Source organism: Parasteatoda tepidariorum, chromosome 6, assembly GCF_982258835.1.
Source record: "Parasteatoda tepidariorum strain Cologne lab strain chromosome 6, Ptep-v5.0, whole genome shotgun sequence".
NCBI lineage: Eukaryota > Metazoa > Arthropoda > Arachnida > Araneae > Theridiidae > Parasteatoda > Parasteatoda tepidariorum.
In genome coordinates this window covers 72,582,828-72,606,770 of record NC_141760.1, presented here as the reverse complement: position 1 = coordinate 72,606,770, position 23,943 = coordinate 72,582,828, and the positions used below count along the sequence as shown (strand labels likewise).

The 23,943-nt window shown below is 29.0% G+C and overlaps 1 protein-coding gene across 3 annotated transcripts in view; it reads right to left on the bottom strand.

The window, feature by feature from the left end:
* The window catches only part of LOC107454341 (dystroglycan 1), a 110,746-nt gene that overhangs the window by 14,476 nt on the left and 72,327 nt on the right, over nucleotides 1–23,943 (bottom strand). For 2 of the 3 annotated variants that reach the window (XM_016071502.5, XM_043039131.3), the window contains one exon: nucleotides 17,888–18,319. In XM_016071502.5, the coding sequence (XP_015926988.2) occupies nucleotides 17,888–18,211 (324 nt within the window). In that variant the 5' untranslated portion in view covers nucleotides 18,212–18,319. Of the gene's footprint in view, nucleotides 1–16,586; nucleotides 17,178–17,784; nucleotides 18,320–23,943 lie in introns of those variants that run through there. The other variant, XR_015434885.1, reaches the window with a different exon arrangement.

Here is a 23,943-nt window from a genome sequence, read left to right as displayed (position 1 = left end):
GTAACTTTCGAAATAATAAAAATTTTGTAGCGTGAAGAGACCACAGTGATATATTTTTCTTCCTCTTTTTAAAAATTTTGTGTGTGGAGGGGGGAAGTGCTATGATATTTTAACCAATCGCTGAGTGGAAACCATGTAATGACTCTAAGGTTAATGACTTGAGGTTTGGAAGCTATAGATAACGAAGAAAAAAGTAGCATTTGGGAAAATTATGAATCACTAGTTATTCTCTCTTCTTCTTATTTATTTATTTTTTTTTTGAGGCATAAGACGAGAGCATCGATCATTTATGAAGGTGTGAAGGAACTTTGATGATGAATTACATCTATCATTTATAGCTTTATCACTAAGCCACGAAAGAAAGCTTTGTTTGAAAGAGAGACAGAACATTTACTTGTTTTCGTTAATTACATTTATTGTTGGTTTAATAAATTTCAAGATAAAATAAATAAAAAAATTTCCGAGAATGTCAATAATTATGTTATTTTAATTAAAAAGAGATCGAAATCGGCTATCCTGTGCGAAACGTATAAGCGGCATTTATAAGTCAACATAAGCTGATTCATGGTGTTGAAACATATTTGATGAGGGAAAGAAAAAAAAAAAAAAAAACAGGACACTTAGGTTTACCTTTAGGGATATCATGTTTACCAACTAAATAGAAGTAATTACTATCACTCAATTCACAATTCTTTAAAGGGCATTTGAATTAACTTATTTTTTATCATGTTTTTTTTAAAAACTAACACTATTAGAAACGTAAGCTGATCGATCCATAGTGATAAGCTGACGAATAAAATAAAAAAATAAAATTAAATAAAAAAAGATAAGGAAGAGGTAAGCGCATTAAAAACACCTAGAGATCATGGTATCCTAGCCAACTTTGCATAAATTTTTCCTCACTTACATTGTTATACTTACGCTGCGCGCCTTTTTTACAGCGTTAGAATTATAAGCATTGGAAGTCATTTAAATAATTAAATAAGGTAATAAAAAATTAACGAAATAAAATAAAACATGAACATAAAAATAGAAATGTTTTAAATGAGTCCCGGTGGCTTGGGAGATAGAGCGTTCGCCTTCCAGTGAGATTACCCTAGGTTCGATACCCAGCGGTGGCTCGTTGATACAAATTCTGCTCCCGGCTCGCACCGACCAAAGCGCTAACATAATATATCCTCAGTGGTAAACGGATCATGGGTAATAATCTCCTTATGTCAGGTTAACCGTTGGAGGCTTTCGTGGTTTTCTTCTTCATGTAACGCAAATACCGGTTAGTTCGATCAATAAGTCCTCCACGAAGGCTAGTTTGTGTTGTCAATGTTTGCCAGGAGTACCCTTATCTTTGGGATCGGGTTCAAAATTAGGCTACGGAGTTGAACACTGATTGCCGTAAACTCAGAATTGGGTCAGCTATTCAATGTCGGTTGAAAAATAAAATAAAACAAAATCGTCGAGTAGTGTCATATATATATATATATTTTTTAATTTCGAAAAAAAAAAAGGCCAAAACTAAGAATGAAAACATTCTAAAACCCGTATTTTTTTCCCCTTTTAACAAAAAAGAACTTCACTCATAATATGTCATACATTTTACTTGGCATAAGTTTCGGAATAATTTTTTTCGTCTTAAACTAAGAAGCCATTAAAGAACTCATATATTATGTGAATCTTGGTGAAAAATAAATTCGAAGGAATTGGCGAAAGAAATAAAGGCATAAATCCGGATTTCCGCGGCTCGTTTCGCTTGCTCGGATACGATTAATTCGTTGAAAGGATCACTAGGCACGCAAACAAAACGGGCAATTTAAGTCTTAAAACAAAGCTTCTACATGTGTATTTTTGACTCATACCATATGCACTTGGGGGACAAATTTCTATTTCGGGATCACAGAACTGCTTACGTGAGGATTCGCAGTAGATTTTTTTTCTTTCCATATCGTTAAATAATTATCATAATTGAGGGTAAAAAGAATATTTTTCAATTAAATAAATTGAATATAAATCATTTTGAAATATGTAGTTCAAATACGGTATACTTAGACAAAATGCTGATCAGGGGTATGTCCAGACATTTTGTGAAAGGTCCGTTTTTTTGTAAAATTGTAAAAAAATTGCTCGTAATTTGTGAATGTAAAATAAACGTTAAGTCACATTCTTTCAACCAAGGTCCGCTTTTGTAAATTTGTGCTAATAGGATTATTAGCACAAATTTACAAAAAAACTTTATTACAAAAAAAACTTTTTCAAGGAGTTTTTAAATTGTAAAGACATACAAGATTATGCTCAACACTGTAAATTATAATTAAAAAAAGTAAATTTAAAAAAATAAGCAGCAATTGCAGCTACTAAATTAGCGATGCAAGATATAAATATTTAGTATTTAGCCTATACTGTTGAAAGCAGAATATTAATTTCGGACGAATAAAGGAAGCGTCTGCCGAAGACATAATTTAGTTCGATTACATGTCTTTCCCCCACCCCCCCGTTCCTGAGAAGGGTTTATTTCATTAAAAGGGTTTATTTCATTTCATTCAGACAAAACTTAATTCGTTTACATCCATCTTTCTTGTTTTCTGCCCTGGAAAGGGTTTATTCGATTAACAAAATAATAATGAAGATAAACAAATTTGTGACGGGTCCGATTAAAAGATCAATTATTTTGTGAAGGGTCCGTTTTTAAGTTAAAATATTTTGTGAAGGGTTCGTTTTTAAGTAAAAATATTTTGTGAAGGGTCCGTTAACGGACCCAAATTTCTTCTAAACAGACCCCTGCTGATAAAATATGAGAAGTAAAGAAATTATGCTTTGAAATGAAAAAAAGCACAATATCCACTAAAACTCTTTTAAAAATTTCGAAATTACTTTTGAAGGTAGAAAAAAAAATGAAATAAATAAATAATAAAAGGTAAGAATAAAATTCTTCAGTGAAATAATTCTTGAAGAAAATATGACCCAGTTTCTGGAATAGAAATAAGGAAGAAAAAAGTTTAATCCAGAATTCAACAAATAACATTAACATTTTTGTATGAGCAACATTCCTTATAAGAAAAAATATATATACTTCAAATATTTGAAGAGTCGAGGAGGGGTGCTTCTGTATATAAAAAAAAGCAGAACTCAAGATCACGCCCCTTTTCTTTATATCGAGTTCCATTTCTCAGATACTACAAGGTCAGTAACAAATTTGCCGAGAGGAAATATTAAAAGATCGAATATGTTACAAATTATTATTTTCGCAGCTCAACATCTGTAACTTTTTATATAATATTTTTTTAAAAACACTTAAAAGACTTTTTTAAACTTTATATGCAAGAAAATAAAAAAAATGGCCACAGTTGTTACGCCTTTAACTTGAATCAAAGCTTTAAGTATAAAACTAACTAAAGGCTAGAATATATTTTTTTAAAAACTAGATTCTCTATCTAGCTGAAAAAAATTGTCTGAATTTTAAAACGAACAAATAGGTAAAATATATTTTAAAGCTATATTTTCTATCTAGATGAAAAAAATTGTCTGGATTTTAAAACGAACTAATAGCCTGAAATATTTTCATTTTAAAGAATAACTAACCAATTTGGAGGAATTTTTTCAACCTATATGAAATTCTTTTTTAAAACGAATGTTTATTTTAAACAAGGGCGATATTTAATTTTTTTATAATTTGTCTGATATAAATAAATCAAGAAGATATATTCATTTAATAAATATCTTTTCGTTTTATTCTTTGGCTTTTTGTGAAATGCATTTTATAAACTTACAATCAATTTCACATCTAATGTCGTGATAAAATGTAAGGTGATTTATGGCTATTCAAATTTTATGCATCTTTCTCTTAGCTAAAACATCTTTATTTACGTAACGCTATACATCTTTTATTTACGTAAGATTTTTGAAAATAAAGATAAAAATTAAATTTTGATAAAATTTAGCACTTCATTTCATTTTTTGTCTGCTAAATATTGAGTTAATACTAATTGTTTGGAAATAATAGAAACTAGATTTATTGATTTACTAGTGGGCTCGCTAACCCTCGAAAATTGCTACGCAATTTTATATGGTTTGCTTCGCAAACCAAGCTCGCTTCGCTTGCTACTAACCTAGGTACATTGCAAATGCACTAAATTCTAAAAATTCAAAACAATCATTCAAATCCATATAAAAACTTTTTTTTTTTTTAAATTACATCCTTTTAGTAAATACTAAGTCATTAAAATAAATTTTAATTCAAATAAATGACATGTAATTCGTTAAACCTATTAAAAATGTGCTATAGTATAATTCGTAATATAAATCAAAAATCGTCAAATATATTCGTAATATATAATTTCGTGAAAAAAAAGCGCTTTCGACAAAATACTAAAATAGAGATCTATCGACAAAGACTACTCACTTCTGCCTAGCTTAATAGTATGAGATTGCCGCAGCTGATGCTCTCTGGTTATTTCCGTTCTTAAAAGCGCTATATGTTGAGCCACCTCAGCTAGATTGGGCATGTGACATTTTTAGCGGCAATCATTGGTCGATTCGCCGTGTAACAGAAATACTAACGTAAACAAAACAAAGCAAACGTTGCCACCGGCGGAAAAAAAATACAGCCAAAATTTGGGAGCCACGTAAGAATTATATATATTAGATTAAGAAAAAACGTGTAGAAAATTAATGATTGCTAAGAAATAACTATTAAAAAACTAATACAAAACTCTAGGGTATTAAAATAGGTCACTCCAGTTAATTGTTTTTTATTCATCTGTTTATTGTTTAGGTAATAGGTTTTTTTTAATTTTCTTTTTTGTACATTTGTTTTTCGTGGTTCTGAATACGAATCCACAATTTGCGACCAAATGTTTACCCCGGTAAATATGCTTTTTTTTTTCCCCCTGGGAAAAACTAGAAAAATCCAGAATTTTGCACATAAAGTTTTTTTTTTTTTTTGCTTGTTTTTGTTTAAAATATTGATAAAATTACAGTAGGGAACCGATTATCCGGAACGATCGGGACCATCGCTATTCCGGATAACTGATTTTTCCGGTTTTCTGAATCGCTACAAAAAGCCGTTTTTTTATTGTTAAACCCAACTAAAAAAAAAAAAAAAAAATTGGAAATAATCTTAAAAAGAGGAAAAAACGATAAAGTAATACACTAATGATTATTTCTAAAATGATGGTAAGGTAAACATCTTTCAAAAAAGAACGAAAAATCCTAAAATCTTATGAGGAAAATTTTTTTTTAAAAAATGGGGGGAAAATTTATCGAATTTCGTTCCGGTTTTTTGGTTTTCCGAATTCCGGATAACGGGTTCTGTACTGTATTTCTGATTGGATAAAAAAAAAAAGTGTAAAGGCAAAAATTTTTTGTTACAAAGAAACAATCCTATGATTCATAATAGAAAAATCTATTTAGGGAAAATAATAAATGCGATATGAATCACATTTTATAGAACAATTTTAGAACAAGAATAAAAATTAAAAAACAGATACAATTCATATTATTTCGTTTTATTATTTCATAAAGAAGCCAGTCTGAAATATCCATTAATGATGGCATTTATAGGCGCCAAATATAAACTTGAAGAAGAAGCTATAAGGAAGTCGCTAACGCTATTTACAACCATCAGATCTAGATTTCTGTCATCTTTTATATCTAGATCAATATTTCTACCATGTTTATTGACAAGAAACACTTGTTTTATTATTGCCAGAGACGGATAGACGGACACTTCTCTAGATTAAGAAAAACTGTGTCCTTTTCTAGTGTCCTCTCTTAGGAGACGTGCCTAGAATATTTTAAAAAGACAGCTTTAATGTTATATTGTGACACAAATATTTAAGGAACAGATTTTCTTCCAATGTCCTTCATATGAGACACTTTAAAAGAGTTTTATACCTTCATATCATATTTTATAAAATCAGTAATCCTTGAGACAGAATTTTTTTATTTTTACACTGCTGTGGTGTAAAGTAACGCAGTGATGCAACGCAGTAAGAATTGATAAGATGTTCAGCTGTAAACTAACTAATTAAATATTTTCAGTTAGCTACTACTTCAAGAGTTTAAAAATCGTTTTTCATAATTCGATATTTAATTTTAAACTTAAGTACGTTAGGCGGCAAATGCCCGGTAGCAGATATTACGGAGCGAATCTGCAGCACTATCTTCATAAATCCAAATTTATCTGCACCATCAATGCAGTCAAACAAAGATTATTATTGTAAAAATTCAACTTAATTTAACAGATATGCAGTAAAAATTGAAGAGATGTTTAAAGAGTATGTAGTGCGGCAATTACACGGTAACAGAAATTACGGAGCGAATCTGCAGCACTATCTTTATAAATCCAAATTTATCTGCACCATCAATGCAGTCTAACAGAGATTATTAATGTAAAAATTCAACTTAATTTAACAGATATGCAGTAAAATGTAAAGAAATGCTTAAAGAGTATGTAGTGCGGCAAACACCCGGTAGAAGAAACGAATCTGCAGCTTTATCTTCATAAATCCAAATTCATCTGCGTCACCAATGCAGTCAGACAGAGATTATTGTAAAAATTCAACTTAATTTAACAGATATGCAGTAAATATTGAAGAGATGTTTAAAGAGTATGTAGTGTGGCAATTACACGGTAGCAGAAATTACGGAGCGAATCTGCAGCTCTAGCTTCATAAATCCAAATTTATCTGCGTCACCAATGCAGTCAGACAGAGATTATTGAAAAAATTCGACTTAATTTAACAGATATGCAGTAAATATTGAAGAAATTTTTAAAGAGTATGTAGTGCGGCAATTACACGGTAACAGAAATTACGGAGCGAATCTGTAGCACTATCTTCATAAATCCAAATTTATCTGCGTCACCACTGCAGTCAAGACAGAAATTATTGTAAAAATTTGACTTATTTTAACAGATATGCAGTAAAAATTGAAGAGATGTTTAAAGAGTATGCAGTGCGGCAAACAACCGGTAGCAGAAACGAATCTGCAGCTTTATCTTCATAAATTCAAATTTACCTGCGTCACCAACAGAAATTATTGTGAAAATTTGACTTAATTTAACATACATGTAGTAAAATTTGAAGAGCTGTTTAAAATTATTCATAAAAACTTTTTGTCACTTAAACCCAATTAGGTTAAACAATGATACTAAAAAAATTCGATAAATCCTTATAGAGTATAAGTCAATAACCAACTAATAAAATTTTTTTGTTGTTCTTTTTGATATTCTCTGAACACAGCTTTATAATTCTGAGTTTGGAGATGTTTTAAAAAGAGTGTCAGCAATTTTTTCTCGATTCTGCAAAAGCTGTGATAATCTGCAGAGCCAGCTACCGTGCTGGAGGGTTTCTGTGAACGGTTATAACCAAGATAATTTTTAATAGAGAAAATATATTAAAATAAATGATATATCATGACATAAGTAAAAGATTTCGGAAAATAAAAAAAAAACAATGTGTTTTAAATTTTTTATTTATTTGTTAATAATTTTAGTTATTTACCTACTAATTATTATTATAACTTTGCCTTGAAAGATTCTTGTTTAATCATGCTACTATAATAATACTTTCAGTAAAAAAAAAAAATTAAAAAAAAAAAAAAGATTATAAATCGTGGTGTACTTGTTTCAAATATGATAACAACAACATTTTATTGACAGTAATAACTCACTTTAAGGAAGAAATGACAAAAATGTCACATTACAATCTTAACTTCACACTAAAATAAAGCTTCAACTTTATGTCATATGTTTTAAGTGTTTAGATGGAATGCAGAGTTCAATAACATGAGAGTCTGGGGAAGCGTGAAAAATCTGTATTTCTCTTAACTAGCTAAACTAAATTAATATGAAATTAGCATTTCAGAAAACACAATTCTTAAAAAGGATAAGGAGAATACTAAAATTGACGCATTTGTAGTTAAAGTTTTCAACAATAGAAGACGTTAAGCAAATACGTCTAGACAGATTTTAAAATTATTCGAATTAACAAACAACGCTTGTAATAAATTATAATGCCGTCTTTTGATAGCGACAGATATTTGGATATAAATTAATCTTTACACCTTTTTAGCTAAGGTTTCTCCTTGTAAGTGCAGACGACTTTTTGTTATTCTTTTAACTGTAGATGCATTCAAAATATTAATTACACGCCAGGATTAATCGCATTTTTGACTGTTAATTCAATACGGGAGATTCCTTATGGTCTTGTAAGATGCAAAAATAGTGTAATGGTGGGCAAATTTTGGCTACAACACTTATAAATTAATATTTGCACGTTTAAATACTTGTAAGAGTAACAAATCTAAAATTAAATCTCCTCGGTATATCAGAGGTCGAGGAAATTTAATTTCGATTTGATTTCGTACTTGCAAAAGAACGTATTTATAAAATTAAGTAATTAAAAAGGGCAATTTGTAGCATTTTTAATTATCAGTGTACGTGCAATTTTGTTAAATGCATAGTTAATTTCACTCAAAAATCAACGGATCTCTTAATATACTCACTACCTGATGAAGCAGTATAGTTGTAGTCGAACTGCAACATCCATAAAATGAGTTAAATTAATTAACAGACGTAATGGAACTAAAGACGCAGGATATCTTTTGATCAAGGACAACCAACTCACGTTCTCCATAGTTTTATTATTGACTCTAAGAGAAGTTTCATACTTATATTCTTAAATAACATTCCAAAGAATGTTCTAATTGGTAATTAAACTCACAAAATTCATTCGGGAAATACTTCTAGATATTCTAATATTTGATCAATGAATTCGTTGCTTTAAGTACTAACATCTTCTGTAGATAGAATTTTTAATGTTGATATGCATATTTTAGTACTAAATAATTCAGTGTGTCGCACGTTTTCAATTTACACTATATTTTTTAAGAAGTTCGGAGGAAGTTATTCTAGAAACTAATAAAAATCGTTTTCTTTTCCTTTTTTGCTTAATAGACCATTCAATATATCTGCAGTTTTATAAAACAGCTAAGAACGCAAATTTTGATTTCTGGCATGGACCCTCACTATTTATTGTTTCGTCTGTACGTTCTCTCTCCAAAAGAAAAAAAAAAATCTTCATCATTGAGAAAGATTTATTGCCGCCATTTTGATTGGTATCCCTTTGAGGAATATATGCTTATACAGTTTACTAGTTATATTATAATAAATTACCAGAATTTTAATTTATTTCATCTCATCAGCTTATTTCTTTTGCTGCTGGTGTAGATTTAACACTGAAGAGTGTTTTTCGCCTAGCAAAAATAAAAAGCTAAATATATAATATTAATGCTTATAATCATAAATATTTCATCTTTCTTGTCGATTACATCAAAATTCAACTAATAATCGAGTCAACGACAAATTAGTTTTCTTTTAATCAACAAACAGAGTTAAAAGCTTATATGGATGAATCAACTATACACAAAAACCAAATATACAAGTTTCTAATGAAGTAAATTGAAATTAAACATATAATACACGTTTCCGCAGGAAATATAATTGAAAGAGATTTCTCCCAATTTATATATGTAATAACAAAACATTTTATTTCAGGAAGGGCAGATGGAATATTATGTCAGCTGGGAAGGAAGGACTCGTCATCCCCGGAGTCCTATATAAGAGTCATAAAAACGAGTTATTCGCGGATAGACATAAACTCTCCCTCTTTTTTTTTCTAACTGCTTCCTGAATCCGGAGAGTAAAAGCAGGCTAAAAGGATAGGGGTTCCAGCAAAACTGATAAGCCAATTATTATGGTAGGCACAAATTGGGAAAATGCAGGCATTTGATCAAGAACAGATGACGTCATTCGGTTATAATCTAACTTAACGAAGCGATTTCAAGTTGAAAGATTTATTGATACATGTAATACATCAAAAGTAGCAATTATTAGCTATAGAATATAGAAATGTGTTATTTAATTAAAAATTGTTTCTTGTACAGAAAGTTTTATGCATGTGAAAATAAATTCATAACTTTAAAAAAAAAAAAAAAAAAAATTTAGGGGGGGAAAAAAAGAAAAAAGAATCCATCTATACGTAGAATACGTAGAATCTATACGAAGAATCCATCTATACGTTAATAGCTATAGAATTCATAAAAATGTATTATTTAATTAAAAATTGCTTTACATACATGAAAACGATTTTAAACTTAAAGGAACAATTTCACGAACACAAATCATCTCAATCGTAGCAGTTAATAGCTAAAATACGCATAAAAATGTATTATGTATAAAAAATGAATTTAGAACTTTAAAAATAGGTTTCATGAACTGAAGTAAAGTATTAATGTAATACATCAATAGTAGCAGTTAAAGCAGAATAGGAAATTTCCCCTCAGCAGCTCGCTATTGGCTACATAATATTTAAGACTAGCGACTTAGGTTGCAATTATTTTAAAAATGCTCGTTCTTTTCACAATATGTTCCATAATATTGTTATTAGAAATATATTTTCTTTTTAACACTAGATTGCCTAAGGAAGTCAGTTTGACTGCTTTTAATTTCATTAGAAAAACAATGATGTATATAATGACACAATTTCTTAGAATTTCGTACAACATATAACTTTTTTGCTATATAACTGTAAATAATATAAAAAAATATTAAAAAATAATTTCAAACAAATTTCTTTACACATTATTTATTCTTTTACAATCCAGTCGTTTTGACTGCTTTTGGGCAACATAGGTATATACTAAGTTTCCGTCTTTCTAATGTTAAAAAATGATATTCTATGTCAGTGGCATTTTACTTGAAATAAGTTTATAAAGGCAGCCGAGAGATTAAATGAATTATAAATTATAGGTTGGATCTAAACATAATCAGAGGATTCTAAGCTCATCTCTGGTTATAAAAAGTATTAACTCGCGAAACTGCTTTCACTTTTCAGCAGAATGTCCAGGTTTCATCATTCGTTTTTTTTTTTGTTTTTTTTAAATTTGTTTGAATAGAAATCTAGAATTTACTCAAACTACAAAAACTGACACATAAATAAAATAAAACTTACGTCACTCAAATAAAATATTACTTATAAACCAACCAACCAATTAGAGAGTGCAGAACAAAACACAAGACTCAACGCAATTACTTTACCGATGTTCATAGATATTTATAACTCACCTCAAGAGGTTCAGACATAAAAATCATGCATTTATTTATTTATTTATTTTTTTCATGAAGAAAACCACAGGAAGATTCTGGCCTTCATAGCTTCCAATTACAGCATTACAGCCATAAAAATCTGAGAATAGTTAAAATTCCTGCATAGACGAAGTCATAAAATCAAGGATGTGCAACTTGCCATTTTCGTCATAAAATGCCATCCCACCTTCTAGCACGGAATCTGGTATAACCACCCAAACTCATCGAGAAAGAAGGATAAAAATCCTGGTAAATGGTAAAGGGCATCATTAAGATTGTGCTTATGTGCCCCGCCGCGAAATTTAATGAAGATATTTCCTAGAGATATGAGAAGCTTTCAGAACTATTTCTTCCCCCATTTACGTTAGTAATATTTCAACGTGTAATCGGATAAAAGCTGGCTGCGTTGGGCGCCGAAAATATTGCCGCAAAGAATTATGATTTGAATTAAATAAAGATCTTTTGAGAATTTCATTGGATGTTGCGTCACTGTCACTGACAAGCGTTGAAATTTATATTCATAAATAGAAACCAATAAAATGAACACACACAGTGCTCTAAAAGCATCGCCCTTTTTGAGTGTCTTTAGAATCATTATAGGAAATTAATATATATAATCGTTATCCTTAACGAATATTTAATAACATAATAGAAAATAAAGTGCTCAGCAAATTAAAACAGAATTTAAAATTCATTTTTAACTATAGTTGTCCGGAAAGTGATAACGATTCCTTATATTTCAGAATCTTTACTTTATTAAAATATTAAGGCTACACCTTATGGTTTCATCTTATTAACTGGTTAAGAATTATTTCTAATTCCACTTTTACAATGATTGAAAGTGATAATGATTCATTATATTTCAGAATCTTTACTTTATTTAAATATCAAGACGACTCTTTTTTTGTCAACGATCTAAAACTGTACGAATTAAAAGGATGGTGATTGCGAAATATTTTTATCGTATATTTGTGAATTTTTTAAAGCGTATAAATTAATGTAAACCTCGCAGTTAAAATAAAAAAAGAATGAAGAGGACGAGAAATTTTATTTTATACTGTATGAATACTGCCTTTCATGGTTAATTTCAAAATTTTCTTCAGCTGTTGGTTAAGCTATGGTATATCTAAGAGTATGTACATAAAATGGTTCATTTAGGTTCTATTTTAACACCTATAGCAGAAATAATTGGAAAGCTTACGCATAGATAATCATACACATTAAGATTAGCTCGGATATCCATAAAATATTTCCTTTTAATTAATTAATCATTTTGAAGTGAAAGGAAATTAATTATTATCATTGGATGTCTATTAATTTTCTAAAATGAAACATCACCACCATTTAATTTTTTTTATTACTAAATATCTAAAAAAATTAAAATAATTCATAACAGTAAAGAAAATAGTAGAAAACAAAGAAGCCACAAACCTGCAACCTTAAAAATCATTCGCCATTAAAAAGCTAACTACTACGACATAACTCAAATGGTTATGTAAAAATTCTACTTAAGACTACGGGGGGGGGGGTGCTACATTAAAATTATTATTTAAATAAAAAAATTTCTACTTTCTAGTAAACTTTCTTCATTTGATATGTCACTCTTGGACACAATCTTTTCAGAACGCAAATAATTGCTACTTTATAAACACTAATAGGTTTGTCATTTGTCAATAAAAATGTATTGTTAGACCTATATAAAATTAGCTAACAAAATCCAAGAATTCTTGCGTTACACTACATTCTATAGTGTACAAAATTCTAGTAAAATTAAAGGATATTCCGAATTGGATACCTGAAAATGACGTCATCAAGGGATGACGTCATTCAGAAGCCAATCAGGTTCGACACATACGCGTGACGTCAGCTACAGGTATCCAATTAAATTTGATTTAAATAACATGGATAGGCACAACCACTTCACTTCTTCTCGAGTTGCAAGTACCCAATTACAAATAATTCTTATATCGTTATTTTTTTGGTGCCAAATTTAATTAACCATAAATCTTACTTGTAATATCAGACTGCATTGTTGCATTAAAACAAAATACAAATACATCCCTATCGAAATACTTCAACAGAGTGGATTAATACAGTTAAATAAGTTAGAACAAAACAGTTACTAAGATAGTTGCATTCTCTTCACGTACTCCACCGTAAAAAAAAACAATACAAAAACTATTCCAAAGAATAACGATGTCTCGCGTCTTCATCTGCAACGGTATAAATAATTTCTATCATTCAGCGGGTCGGTTGTAATTCAGAGCCCTGGGGGTATCCTTTCGTAGATAACCGACTAGTTTGGAAAGTTCTAAGCAAGAACGAGACAATAGGTTCCGCCATCGTTTCAGAGATGTAATGGATTCCAGCCACTGAATGTAATTATTGTGGCCATGCTTGCATTGTCTGCAAGTGTGGGAGCGCTAAATTAAGTTAATTCACTGGCGCGTTCGGAAAGTGATGTTGGATAAGAGAAGGAAGATCTTATTTAACAAGTAGTATCGTAGCTAATAAAGGTACAATAGAAACTGGATTTTGTCGAACTTGGTGACAAATATAAGCTTGTCAACCACAAATAAGATATTAACATAAATGTCCGGTTTGAGCCTATATTATAAGGATAACTTCAGAAAAAAGTTTAGGTTAAAAAAAACTTTTTTTTGATTGCTAGTAATTGTACAATTGAAACTAGGCTTAATTGAGATTTGTATTAATTTAAAGTAAAACTTATGGTAAGATATTAACATAAATTTCACATTGAAGCCTATATGGGATAACTTCAAAAAATTTGGAGCCTAGGAAGATATCATTTAAGAATAAAAGATATCGTAGTTATTAACAGTATAATTTAAACTAGGTTTAATTGAGATTAGTGATCATTATAAGTGAAACTTATATGTAGTATGTTGTATAAGTAATTGTTATAAGTTATATAAGTAAAACAACTAACATAAATGTGACATTGAAGCCTACATTAGAACAACATCACATCAAAGGTTCGGCTAAAAAAAATTGAAACCAAAGAAGAACTTATTTAACAAAAAGCACATCAGTTGATAAGAGCACAACAGAAGCTAGACTTACCGAGATATGCAACAAAAATATGTTTCCGCAAAATATTGAAACAATTTTGAAGCCTACATTTAGATACCAACCGAGATGAAAGATTTGACTATAAAAATAAATTGACTATGATATCGTAGTTATTAACAGTATAATTGAAACTAGGCTTAATTGAGATTTGTGATCATTATAAGTAAAGCTTATGTTGTATAAGTAATTGTTATATGTTATATAAGTAAAAAAACTAAAAGCAAGATATTAACATAAATGTGACATTAGAACAACATCACAACATAGATTTGGCTTTAAACAAAATTAATACCAAGAAAGAACTTAGTTAATAAAAAGCCCATCAGTTGATAAGAGCACAGCAGAAGCTAGACTTAACCGAGATATGCAACAAAAATATGTCTCCACAAGAAGATATTGAAACAAATATTTATAGATTCGAAGATAAAATTTAGATACTAACTACATATGAAAGATTTGACTATGAAAGCTGCAGTTAAATAAAACAAATAGTAAGATAGAAAAGAAACTGAGTCGATATAACACATTTCAACCAAGAAACTTACCGAAATTTGTGACAAATCTTAAATTGTCAGCTAAACACAAGCTATTATAATTAGTTTCAAAACACAAGATATTATAATTAATTTCCAAACACAAGATATTAAAATTAATTTCCTATAAAAGCCAGCATTTAGATAATAACATTCACAAAAATATTATTTAAGATTATCGTAGTTAATAAAAGAACGAATAAAGCTTAGCAGGAGATTTGAGCTTAGCAAAAAATAAAACATTGAATTGCACAATGAAGCCTAAATTACGACAATAGCTTTGCACAAAAATTTTGGCCAAAAAAATTAAGTGTTTTAAAACGAAATAACTAAAACAAGATTTCTTTTCAAGATATGGGCATAACATTTCAAATCGTAATGCATATTAAATTTAGTGAACTATTATTTTCACCTTCATTTTAAAACTTAAAATTTAAAAAAAAAAAGGAAAATTATTAATAAATAAAATTCGTTGTGAGAAATGATATCGAGAATTATAAGTGTTTGAATGTCCCATATTCAAGTCTCCATGCATTGGCAAATGACCACAAATTTGTAAATCACAGAGCTATACCCACTAAAAAAATTATTTTTTTGAATTGGAATTAGGGCAATGATTGATAATAATTTTAATATTATCTTCAACGAATAACAAAATATTATGAAGGCTCCAAGTTGGATATAAGTTTGAATAATTAACTTATCAACACTTAAGTGAGCATTTGTGCTCCGTGTTGAAAGAAAAAAATTAACAGCAATATATTTAATTATAGCAAGATGCGCTATCAAATCACAAGCTAATCAGTTAAATTAGCAATGAAATAAAAAAATGTTTCTTTTCAAATTAATTATAAGATGAAGGTTTCTATAATTACTCTTTATCAAAGTACATAAGAACATAATGAAAATATTCAAGAATATTCGATCTAATTTTTTTTTTTTTTTTTAATTCTGTGACAAAATTCGTAGAAACTATATACTACTGCTTAGATGGAGCAAGACAACACAGTTCTTTAATACTAGTTCAATGTCAACCACGCCTCTCTACACGGTGAAGGACATGAAAAACGAATAAAATGAGTGAAAAGTAGATTTGCATAAACAAATAGATAATAAATTCTATAAATAAAACGCTAACTGATTACACTATAAAGATTAAATGTTAGTTTTAAACTCTTTACAGAGGTTTTTTTTCTAATTTTACATTGATATATGCGGTAGACGAGTTTAACTTCAAAGTGAATATTTTTAGACAAAGGACTATAAACGCGTCAGAGTTTCTTTGTTCTAAAAATACCAACTTATGTCAAGAAAATGCCGAATTTGTATATAGTGGATGTTAGGTATTTTGAAGTAATCAACCTGAAGCAAAAGTTTTAAACTTAAGGAGTTGTTTGGAACAAAGATTTTATACTACGTTAATTTTAACTTTAAATGATTTTTTTTTTATTAGCGTTTCATTGGGGTTCCATAGGGGACAACCTGTAGTCTGCTTTTCGTAGTATTACACGATGCTTTTTAATTTCTTTGTTTTGTAATTGAGGGAGTAGTCTTTTGTAGTTAAATAAAAATTTCAAAATGAAACATTAAAATTAGTATTAAAAAACATTTTTTTTTCTAAATAAAGTAATTATAAATTTAAAAAAAAAAAAAAAAAAAAAAAAAAAAAAAAAAAATGAAATCGAATTTACTGAATGGACACATAAGGTTGTCTACAATGTGTAAAAATACGTTATTTAAAATAAAAGGGGTTTAGATCATTTTTTTTAATGTATAAGGAAATTAAAGTTATTTAATAAATCGGTAAAAGTAATTATTGTAAGATTGGAATACATTTGTAACAATTTATAGATATCTGTTGTAGAACACACTAAACTCATATTTCATTCATGCTTACGTACCTCTGACTTTATCAATAACACAATCTTAAGAAAAATCAGTCGTAGTTATATTTTAGATTTTTTGTAGAGTTAAATAAATTAATTTAGTTACTTGCTGATACACAATCTTAACTAAAATTACCATATTTCCTGCTTTCCGAAAGAAAAAAAATTCATTAAAGCACAGTTTAGAATGAATTAGGGCAAGATTAGAATAAGTTTGTGACAATTTATGACAAAGATGTCTGTTGTAGAGCTTGCTAAATTCATGGTATGTATCTCTGACTTTATCTGTAACACAATCTTAAGAAAAATCAGTCGCAGTCACATTTTAGTTTCTTTGTAGAGTTATCCTAAATAAATTTAGTTACTTGCTGATACACAATCTTAACTAAAAGTACCATATTTCCAGCTTTCCGAAAGAAAAAAAAGTAGTGATTAAAGCCCAATTTAGAATGAATCAGGGTTAGATTGGAATAAGTTTGTAACAATTTATAGCAAAATGTCTGTTATAGAATATGCTAAACGCCTCTATCAGGGGTCTGTCCAGACATTTTGTGAAAGGTCCGTTTTTAGTGAAATTGTGAAAAAATTACACACATTCTTTCAACCAGGGTTCGCTTTTATGAATTTGTGCAAATAGGGTCCGTTATTGCAAAAAAAAACTTTTTCAAGGAGTTTTTAAATTGTAAAGACATACAAGATTATGCTCAACACTGTAAAATTATAATTAAAAAAATTAAATTTCAAAAAATAAACAACAATTGCTGCTTCTAAGTTAGAGATGCAACATACAAATATTTGGTATTTAGCCTCTACTGCTGAACGCAGAATACTCATTTCGGACGAATAATGGAAGAATCGTCTGCCGAAGACAAAACTTAATTCGTTTACATCCATCTTTCTTGTTTTCTGCCCTGGAAAGGGTTTATTCGATTAACAAAATAATAATGAAGATAAACAAATTTGTGAAGGGTCCGATAAAAAGAAAAATCATTTTGTGAAGGGTCCGTTTTTAAGTTAAAATATTTTGTGAAGGGTCCGTTTTCATGAAAAGATATTTTGTGAAGGGTCCGTTTTTATGAAAAGATATTTTGTGAAGGGTCCGTTAACGGACCCAAATTTCTTCTTAACAGACCCCTGCTAAGGTCCACCATGGCAGTTCGGAACAGCAATCATTAATAATATAGCACTACAGTATATAGTAAAAGCATGGATACATGATAAAGAAATGGACTCACCTCAAATTTTTGTATCCTGCCGGAAAAGGCATCTTCTGGAATTGGATAACTAAACACTTTTCCAACAACAGCAGTGGCGTCAGAGATTCCCCAGTGCCTTTTGACAGAATCTTTGCCATCAACCACTTTCTCATTCAGTTGCTGTTCTTGGACACCACTGCTGCTGTCGAGGTCCCTCAACAACAATTTAACATAATTTGTTTCGTCATCATCACCGATCACCGCCCAACAAGAAGATACAAAAAACACCAACAAAAATAAGGAACATTTAGTCCTAGAGCAGAAAGTCAACTGTTTAAAACACGAATGCAGACGCAACGCCATCTCTTGTGCTGGTGCGAAGTTTGGCAGAGACTTTTTATCAGACTTCAAAAATTTGAAGCGTGTCACATTTTAATCAGTGAAGTCCTATGATTAATCAGGTGAAGTGCACTGAAATAAAAATTGAAAACTTGTTAGTTTTATACATTGAAGATAATTAGAGGCAAAATCTTTTAAAGTAATTCATAATTATGTATTTACTTATATGCCATATGCCCTTTTACAATAAAAAAAAATTAACATCACTTTAAATTAATAGGAAAGACAAAGGCTTGAATTTCTTAGTATAAACTTTTGATTCAAAAATCACACTCTCAATTATACAATGATCTTGAGCATTGAATTAACCTAGTCATTTTAGAAAGATGATATGTTCTAGCTCTTTATAGGGCTATTTTTTCAGTAATGTAATGTTCAAATATTTTTGGGGTCGAGATTGATTTATAAAAAGGAATTCATTTAGCTTATTAATTAAAAATTAATCTAGTGTTTAAGATTAGACCTTTTGGGTGGGTAAGTGGGGTGGATTTTCAAAATTTTACCCTAGGTAAAGAATTGACCAAAAACTGGAACTTCTGTGCTAATAAATAACGGAATTTAATAGGTTATGTGCTTATAACTAAAAATAAATTAAATTCGATGAGAAATGATCAAACAAACAAAAGCATAACGCACAAGAGAAAAAATCTTCCAAGTATTGGCCTCGATTTTTGACCCCACGAGAAATTTATTGTTATTCACTTTTATGTAAACATAGCCCGTAATTGGATTTTTTTTTTTTGTATTTTCAGAAATTATCAGCAGATGGCGGCACAAACCATAGGAGGGAAAATATTTGGTACCCATTGACATTTAAAAACTAAAAAAGTTGGTGGTAAGTATATTTACCACTGCTTTATATTCAGTTAACAACCGATTGAAAAGAGAAAAATTGCGTTATACACCCGAAAGTTGAATTTAAAAATTTTTTTACAGCTCTTATCATTTAATATTTTTTTTATTAATAGCGAGGGGCAGCATATTAAATATTATATAACGCAACCGTAAATTGCTTATATTTGGTACTGGCCATAAGAGTCACAGCTTAGGATATCAGATTATTCAAATTTATGACACAAAAATATTTAAGTGTAATTTCATAAACTGGTAAACTGATAGAAATTTCTCGGAAAAAATAGCTAAATAACAATTGGTTTAATTGTTATTGTACCATATTCAACCAAACAAAAAACTAACCATAAAAAAGATAGTATTCAACTGTTAACTGCGGAAAAAAATCGTTTATCGACTGTTTTCCTCTATTACTGTAACCAGAATTTTATCTGGGCCAACTAGTCCCATCTTATGATGCCACTTAGTTCGTACCTATGCAGAGTTTAACTGAGAAAACTAATCGTCAATCACCTGACCCTGAGCGGTGGTTTGAATCCCAGCATTGTTAACACAATATTTCTTTTATTTCTTAAACACATGAAGAGTTTTGAGTGTCTTGTACTCCCCAGTTAGTGATACTGGACTATTAGAATACGAGACTCTTATTCATGCTTAGATGGCAACACCACAGAGTTGCTTAATACAAAAAAGTCTAGAATTTCCTATCTCTCAGGATAGATGGCACCACCAGATAAACTAATTAATCCACATTCCATGGTTCATTTGACAAACACAATCCAACTAAATGGTCTAATTTCAATGACACCTAACTCTAATTATTCAGTTAAATTTCATTTTCAAGGTTTATAAGCCAACCTAGCTGAGAATGGGTTTTTTTAAAAAAAAAAAAAAAAAAAAAAAAAAAACGTAAAAGTAAAGAAATGTTCGTAGCACAGTAAACATTACAGTTAATTGAATGGACAAACTACTGCCGGTTACTGTACCGTAATTTTAGAATACAAATTCTAACAGTATATATCGTTAATTCTGCATACTACGTTATTCTCATAAGAGAAAAAAATTTCAATATGTTCGAATTATAAATTAAAAAATTGAATTACAGCAATTATAATTTAACACGCTTAAGCTATACGTTCGAATGATAAATTTCAGAACCTAATTGCAGCGATTACAATTTATTATCTTCACGTTCGAATAATAAATTTTAAAACCTAATTATTGCGATTATTATTTAATATCTTTAGGCTATACGTTTGAATGATAAATTTCAAAGCCTAATTACAGCGATTAAAATTTAATATCGTTTAACTATAAGTTTGAATGATAAATTTCAAAGCCTAATTATAGCGATTATCATTTAATATCTTTAGGCTATAGGTTTGAATGATAAATTTCAAAGCCTATTTACTGCGATTACAATTTAATATCTTTAAACTATAAGTTTGAATGATAAATTTCAAAGCCTAATTATAGCGATTATCATTTAATATCTTTAGGCTATAGGTTTGAATGATAAATTTCAAAGCCTAATTACAGCGATTACAATTTAATATTTTTAAACTATACATCGAATGATAAATTTTAAAACCTAATTACAGCGATTACAGTTTTCTATCTTTCAGCTAAATAATTATTATAGTGTCACAAGTTGCAAGCTGTCATCTTCAAACAAGAGTAAAGTTAAAATGAAATACACATTCTATATAGCACCGCATGGCGCTAATTTTTTTTTCTTTCTTTTTTTCTGGCAGAGATGAAGTTTAATGAACACTCGCATTCTTCACACTGTCGGAAAGAGGATAGAAAAAGGTTTTTGCCGTAAAATAAAATAACAAATAAAGCTCTGAGAAAATTTATAGGCCTCTAACTTCTACGCGGTCAACATTTTTTTCATACGCCTCCGCTAAGCTGATGAATTTTTCCTCGCTTTTTCCCTTCACTTTTTTCTATCTTCACTTCCTAGATTTCTCTTAGAAAATATATGGAAAAAAAAAAGTATTCTGACTTAGAAAAAATGAAATTTTTACTAAATAACAAAAGTTGTTGAACACAAAATATGAGTTTTGGTTCAACGGCATCACTTTAAGGAGAGAGGCGATATATTATCCCGATATGGATAGATCAAACTTTGCTTGAATCTTTTAATTAATTAATAAAACGATTTTACGAGAAAAAATTTAGAAATTAATTTCGTTATGAAGAGCATATTTTTAACAAATAAACGAATATAAATAAAGAAAATATTAAATGTATTCTACACCAACAATGTAAAAAACACAATAGCTTACACGTACTATTAATTTTACACATTGTATAAATTGTATGTTCAGAAAAAATAAATAAAAAATAATTAAGATAATGGTTGAAATGTTTAATTATTTGAAATGAAACACGTCTTTTAAATATGTCGTCAAATACATTAGAATGGAATGTTTTCTTCGTCTTTTACGAAGTCATGAAAAAGTAATGCTGGCTAATTTAGGAAAAGTTTTAAATAAAGCTAGAGTAAAAAATTTTTCTTCATTATTTCTAATTATTAATTTCTAACTATTTTGGTCAAAAATGAATTCGAAAGTAAATTAGCTAGTTCAAAAAGCAAGAATTTTTAACACATATTGTTAAAAGACTATTACATATATGCATAGCCTTTAACAATTTTTTGTTGAATCTGTAATGTTGAATCTATTACAGATATACATAGCCTTTAACAATTGGTGTTGAATTTTTCAAAAAATCTCAACAAATAGCAAAAATGTCATAAATTTAGAACAGCAAAAAAATTCCTTTCAAACAGAAAAATCTGTGATAATCCATTAAGCAAGAATTTCAATAATACTAAGATTATGATCACTCAAACTTTCATGAACTATTTCGCAGAAATTTCTATATCAAATTTTAGTAGAAGGATTTGATAAACGTATAGATTAACTAGGCGTCACAGTGACATTTTATTGGGAAATAGGAATAAAAAAAACTACTTAAATCTGAAAGAAAATAAAGAGGAGAATAATCAAATATATCACAACAAAAGATTACATCTCAAATTACAATAAATGTTTTTTTCTTTCTTTTTTAAAGATCTAAGTACAGAAAAGATTTTATTTTTAAAGAAAAAAAGAAAGTGAAAAGAACAAAAGAACATTTCTTTAATTGTCAAACTTACTGGAACTTTTTTTCGGGGTGAATAGGGGATTGTTCAATTTATTCGAAAACGCACTTCCCTTATACTAACACCATAAATTCTTAGGATGAAACAATAAAACGCGGCAGTTTCTTGCAACACGCTTACACAGAATTAAATCCCGAATTCATATTCATTCTTTATTCCATTCCCATCATTCCCTATTTCTTCGAAAGCGGCGCTTTAAAAGAAATTGAGATTACCCCCCTCCCGCTTATCCCCTTTTTCTGATCCGGCTCCTGATTTCATTTTTGATGAAGTTTGAATCCTCTACTTCCAAATGTCCCGGTGTTGGATTTTTTCCTTTTCTCCATACCAAGTAATCAGTCTTAGCCATCGTATCCCCCATACATCGTAAAAGTTTTAGTCATTATTCAGTCGTCCTGCTTTGGTCTGTAAAAGGACGTTTTTTCGGATTTGTTCTTTTACTTTTTTTTTTTTTTTTCGTCCCTCTTTGCTCAGTTATTATTATTACTCGTGCGACAGAGTGTTTCAATTTAGCTTTTCAAAGATAATGCCTTTTTTTCGTTCTTTTTTGCTGATTTCAGATAGAGACGGAAAACTTTTTTTTTGCCGTTTTTTATTCTTATTTTTTTAAAAAAAAAAAAACTTTTTTCAAAATTTTTATTTTCTATGTTTTGTGTGGGGGAAAAGAAAGTATTAAAATGAAAAATAAATTTTCCAGTCGAGGAGGTTTTATTTATTTATCAGTTTTTCGTATTTTTTTATTTATTTATTTACTTCTTGAAAATTTGCATGTTTGATGCTTTTATTTTCGTTTCAAGCACCCATTTTTTTTTATTAGAAATGAGAAGGATTAAAAACAGATTTCGAGCTATGATGTTTTTAATTTTACTTTATACGTTTTTACTATAAACTTTATAGGATAGGGAATGTATCAAAGATTATTTTCTATGTACTACAACATAAGAAATTTAAAACAAGAAATATAAATCATTAAATTTCAATGAGCATTAAAACAACAATAATAATGCGATACATTAATTATTTTGCGCAACAGCGCAAACAAATTAAAATAATAGAAACACAATATTTAAATTAGCATAAAAGCAATAATATTGTGATGGCATATTATGAAAAATAAAATTACGATTAAAAATATATTTTGAATAAGTTTACTTAATCCCATAGTATTTATTTCAAATCAATTCTTTACAAACAAATATTTAAAATTAAAAAGAAAATAGGTTTTCATTTCAATTTTTGCTAATTTCGAAACACAAAATAATTTTTTTTAGCATTTTAATAAAAAATTAGCTTTATTTGTATTATAAATGCCAAATTAAAATAAATAAATAGTTTAAGGATTCGGGTTCATATAAAAATTGTTTACTTTATCACCTTACAGCACTTGTCATTAGCTTCAATTAATCACAATTCTTATTATTGTTCCTTAAAAATTATGTTTCTTTCAACACACTTAATATTAATTAATTAGAAATGAATGGATTCAAAATAATTTAATGATATTTAATAAACTTGATTAAAGTTGGCTAATTAAAAAATCCCCCTAACAACAGAAACTAAAAATCAAAAGCTAATTATGAAAAACATAATGAGCATATTAATATTTAGTTGTAATTTTTATCAGATTTCATAATAAATATGATAATTTTATACAAATTAGCACTGACAAAGA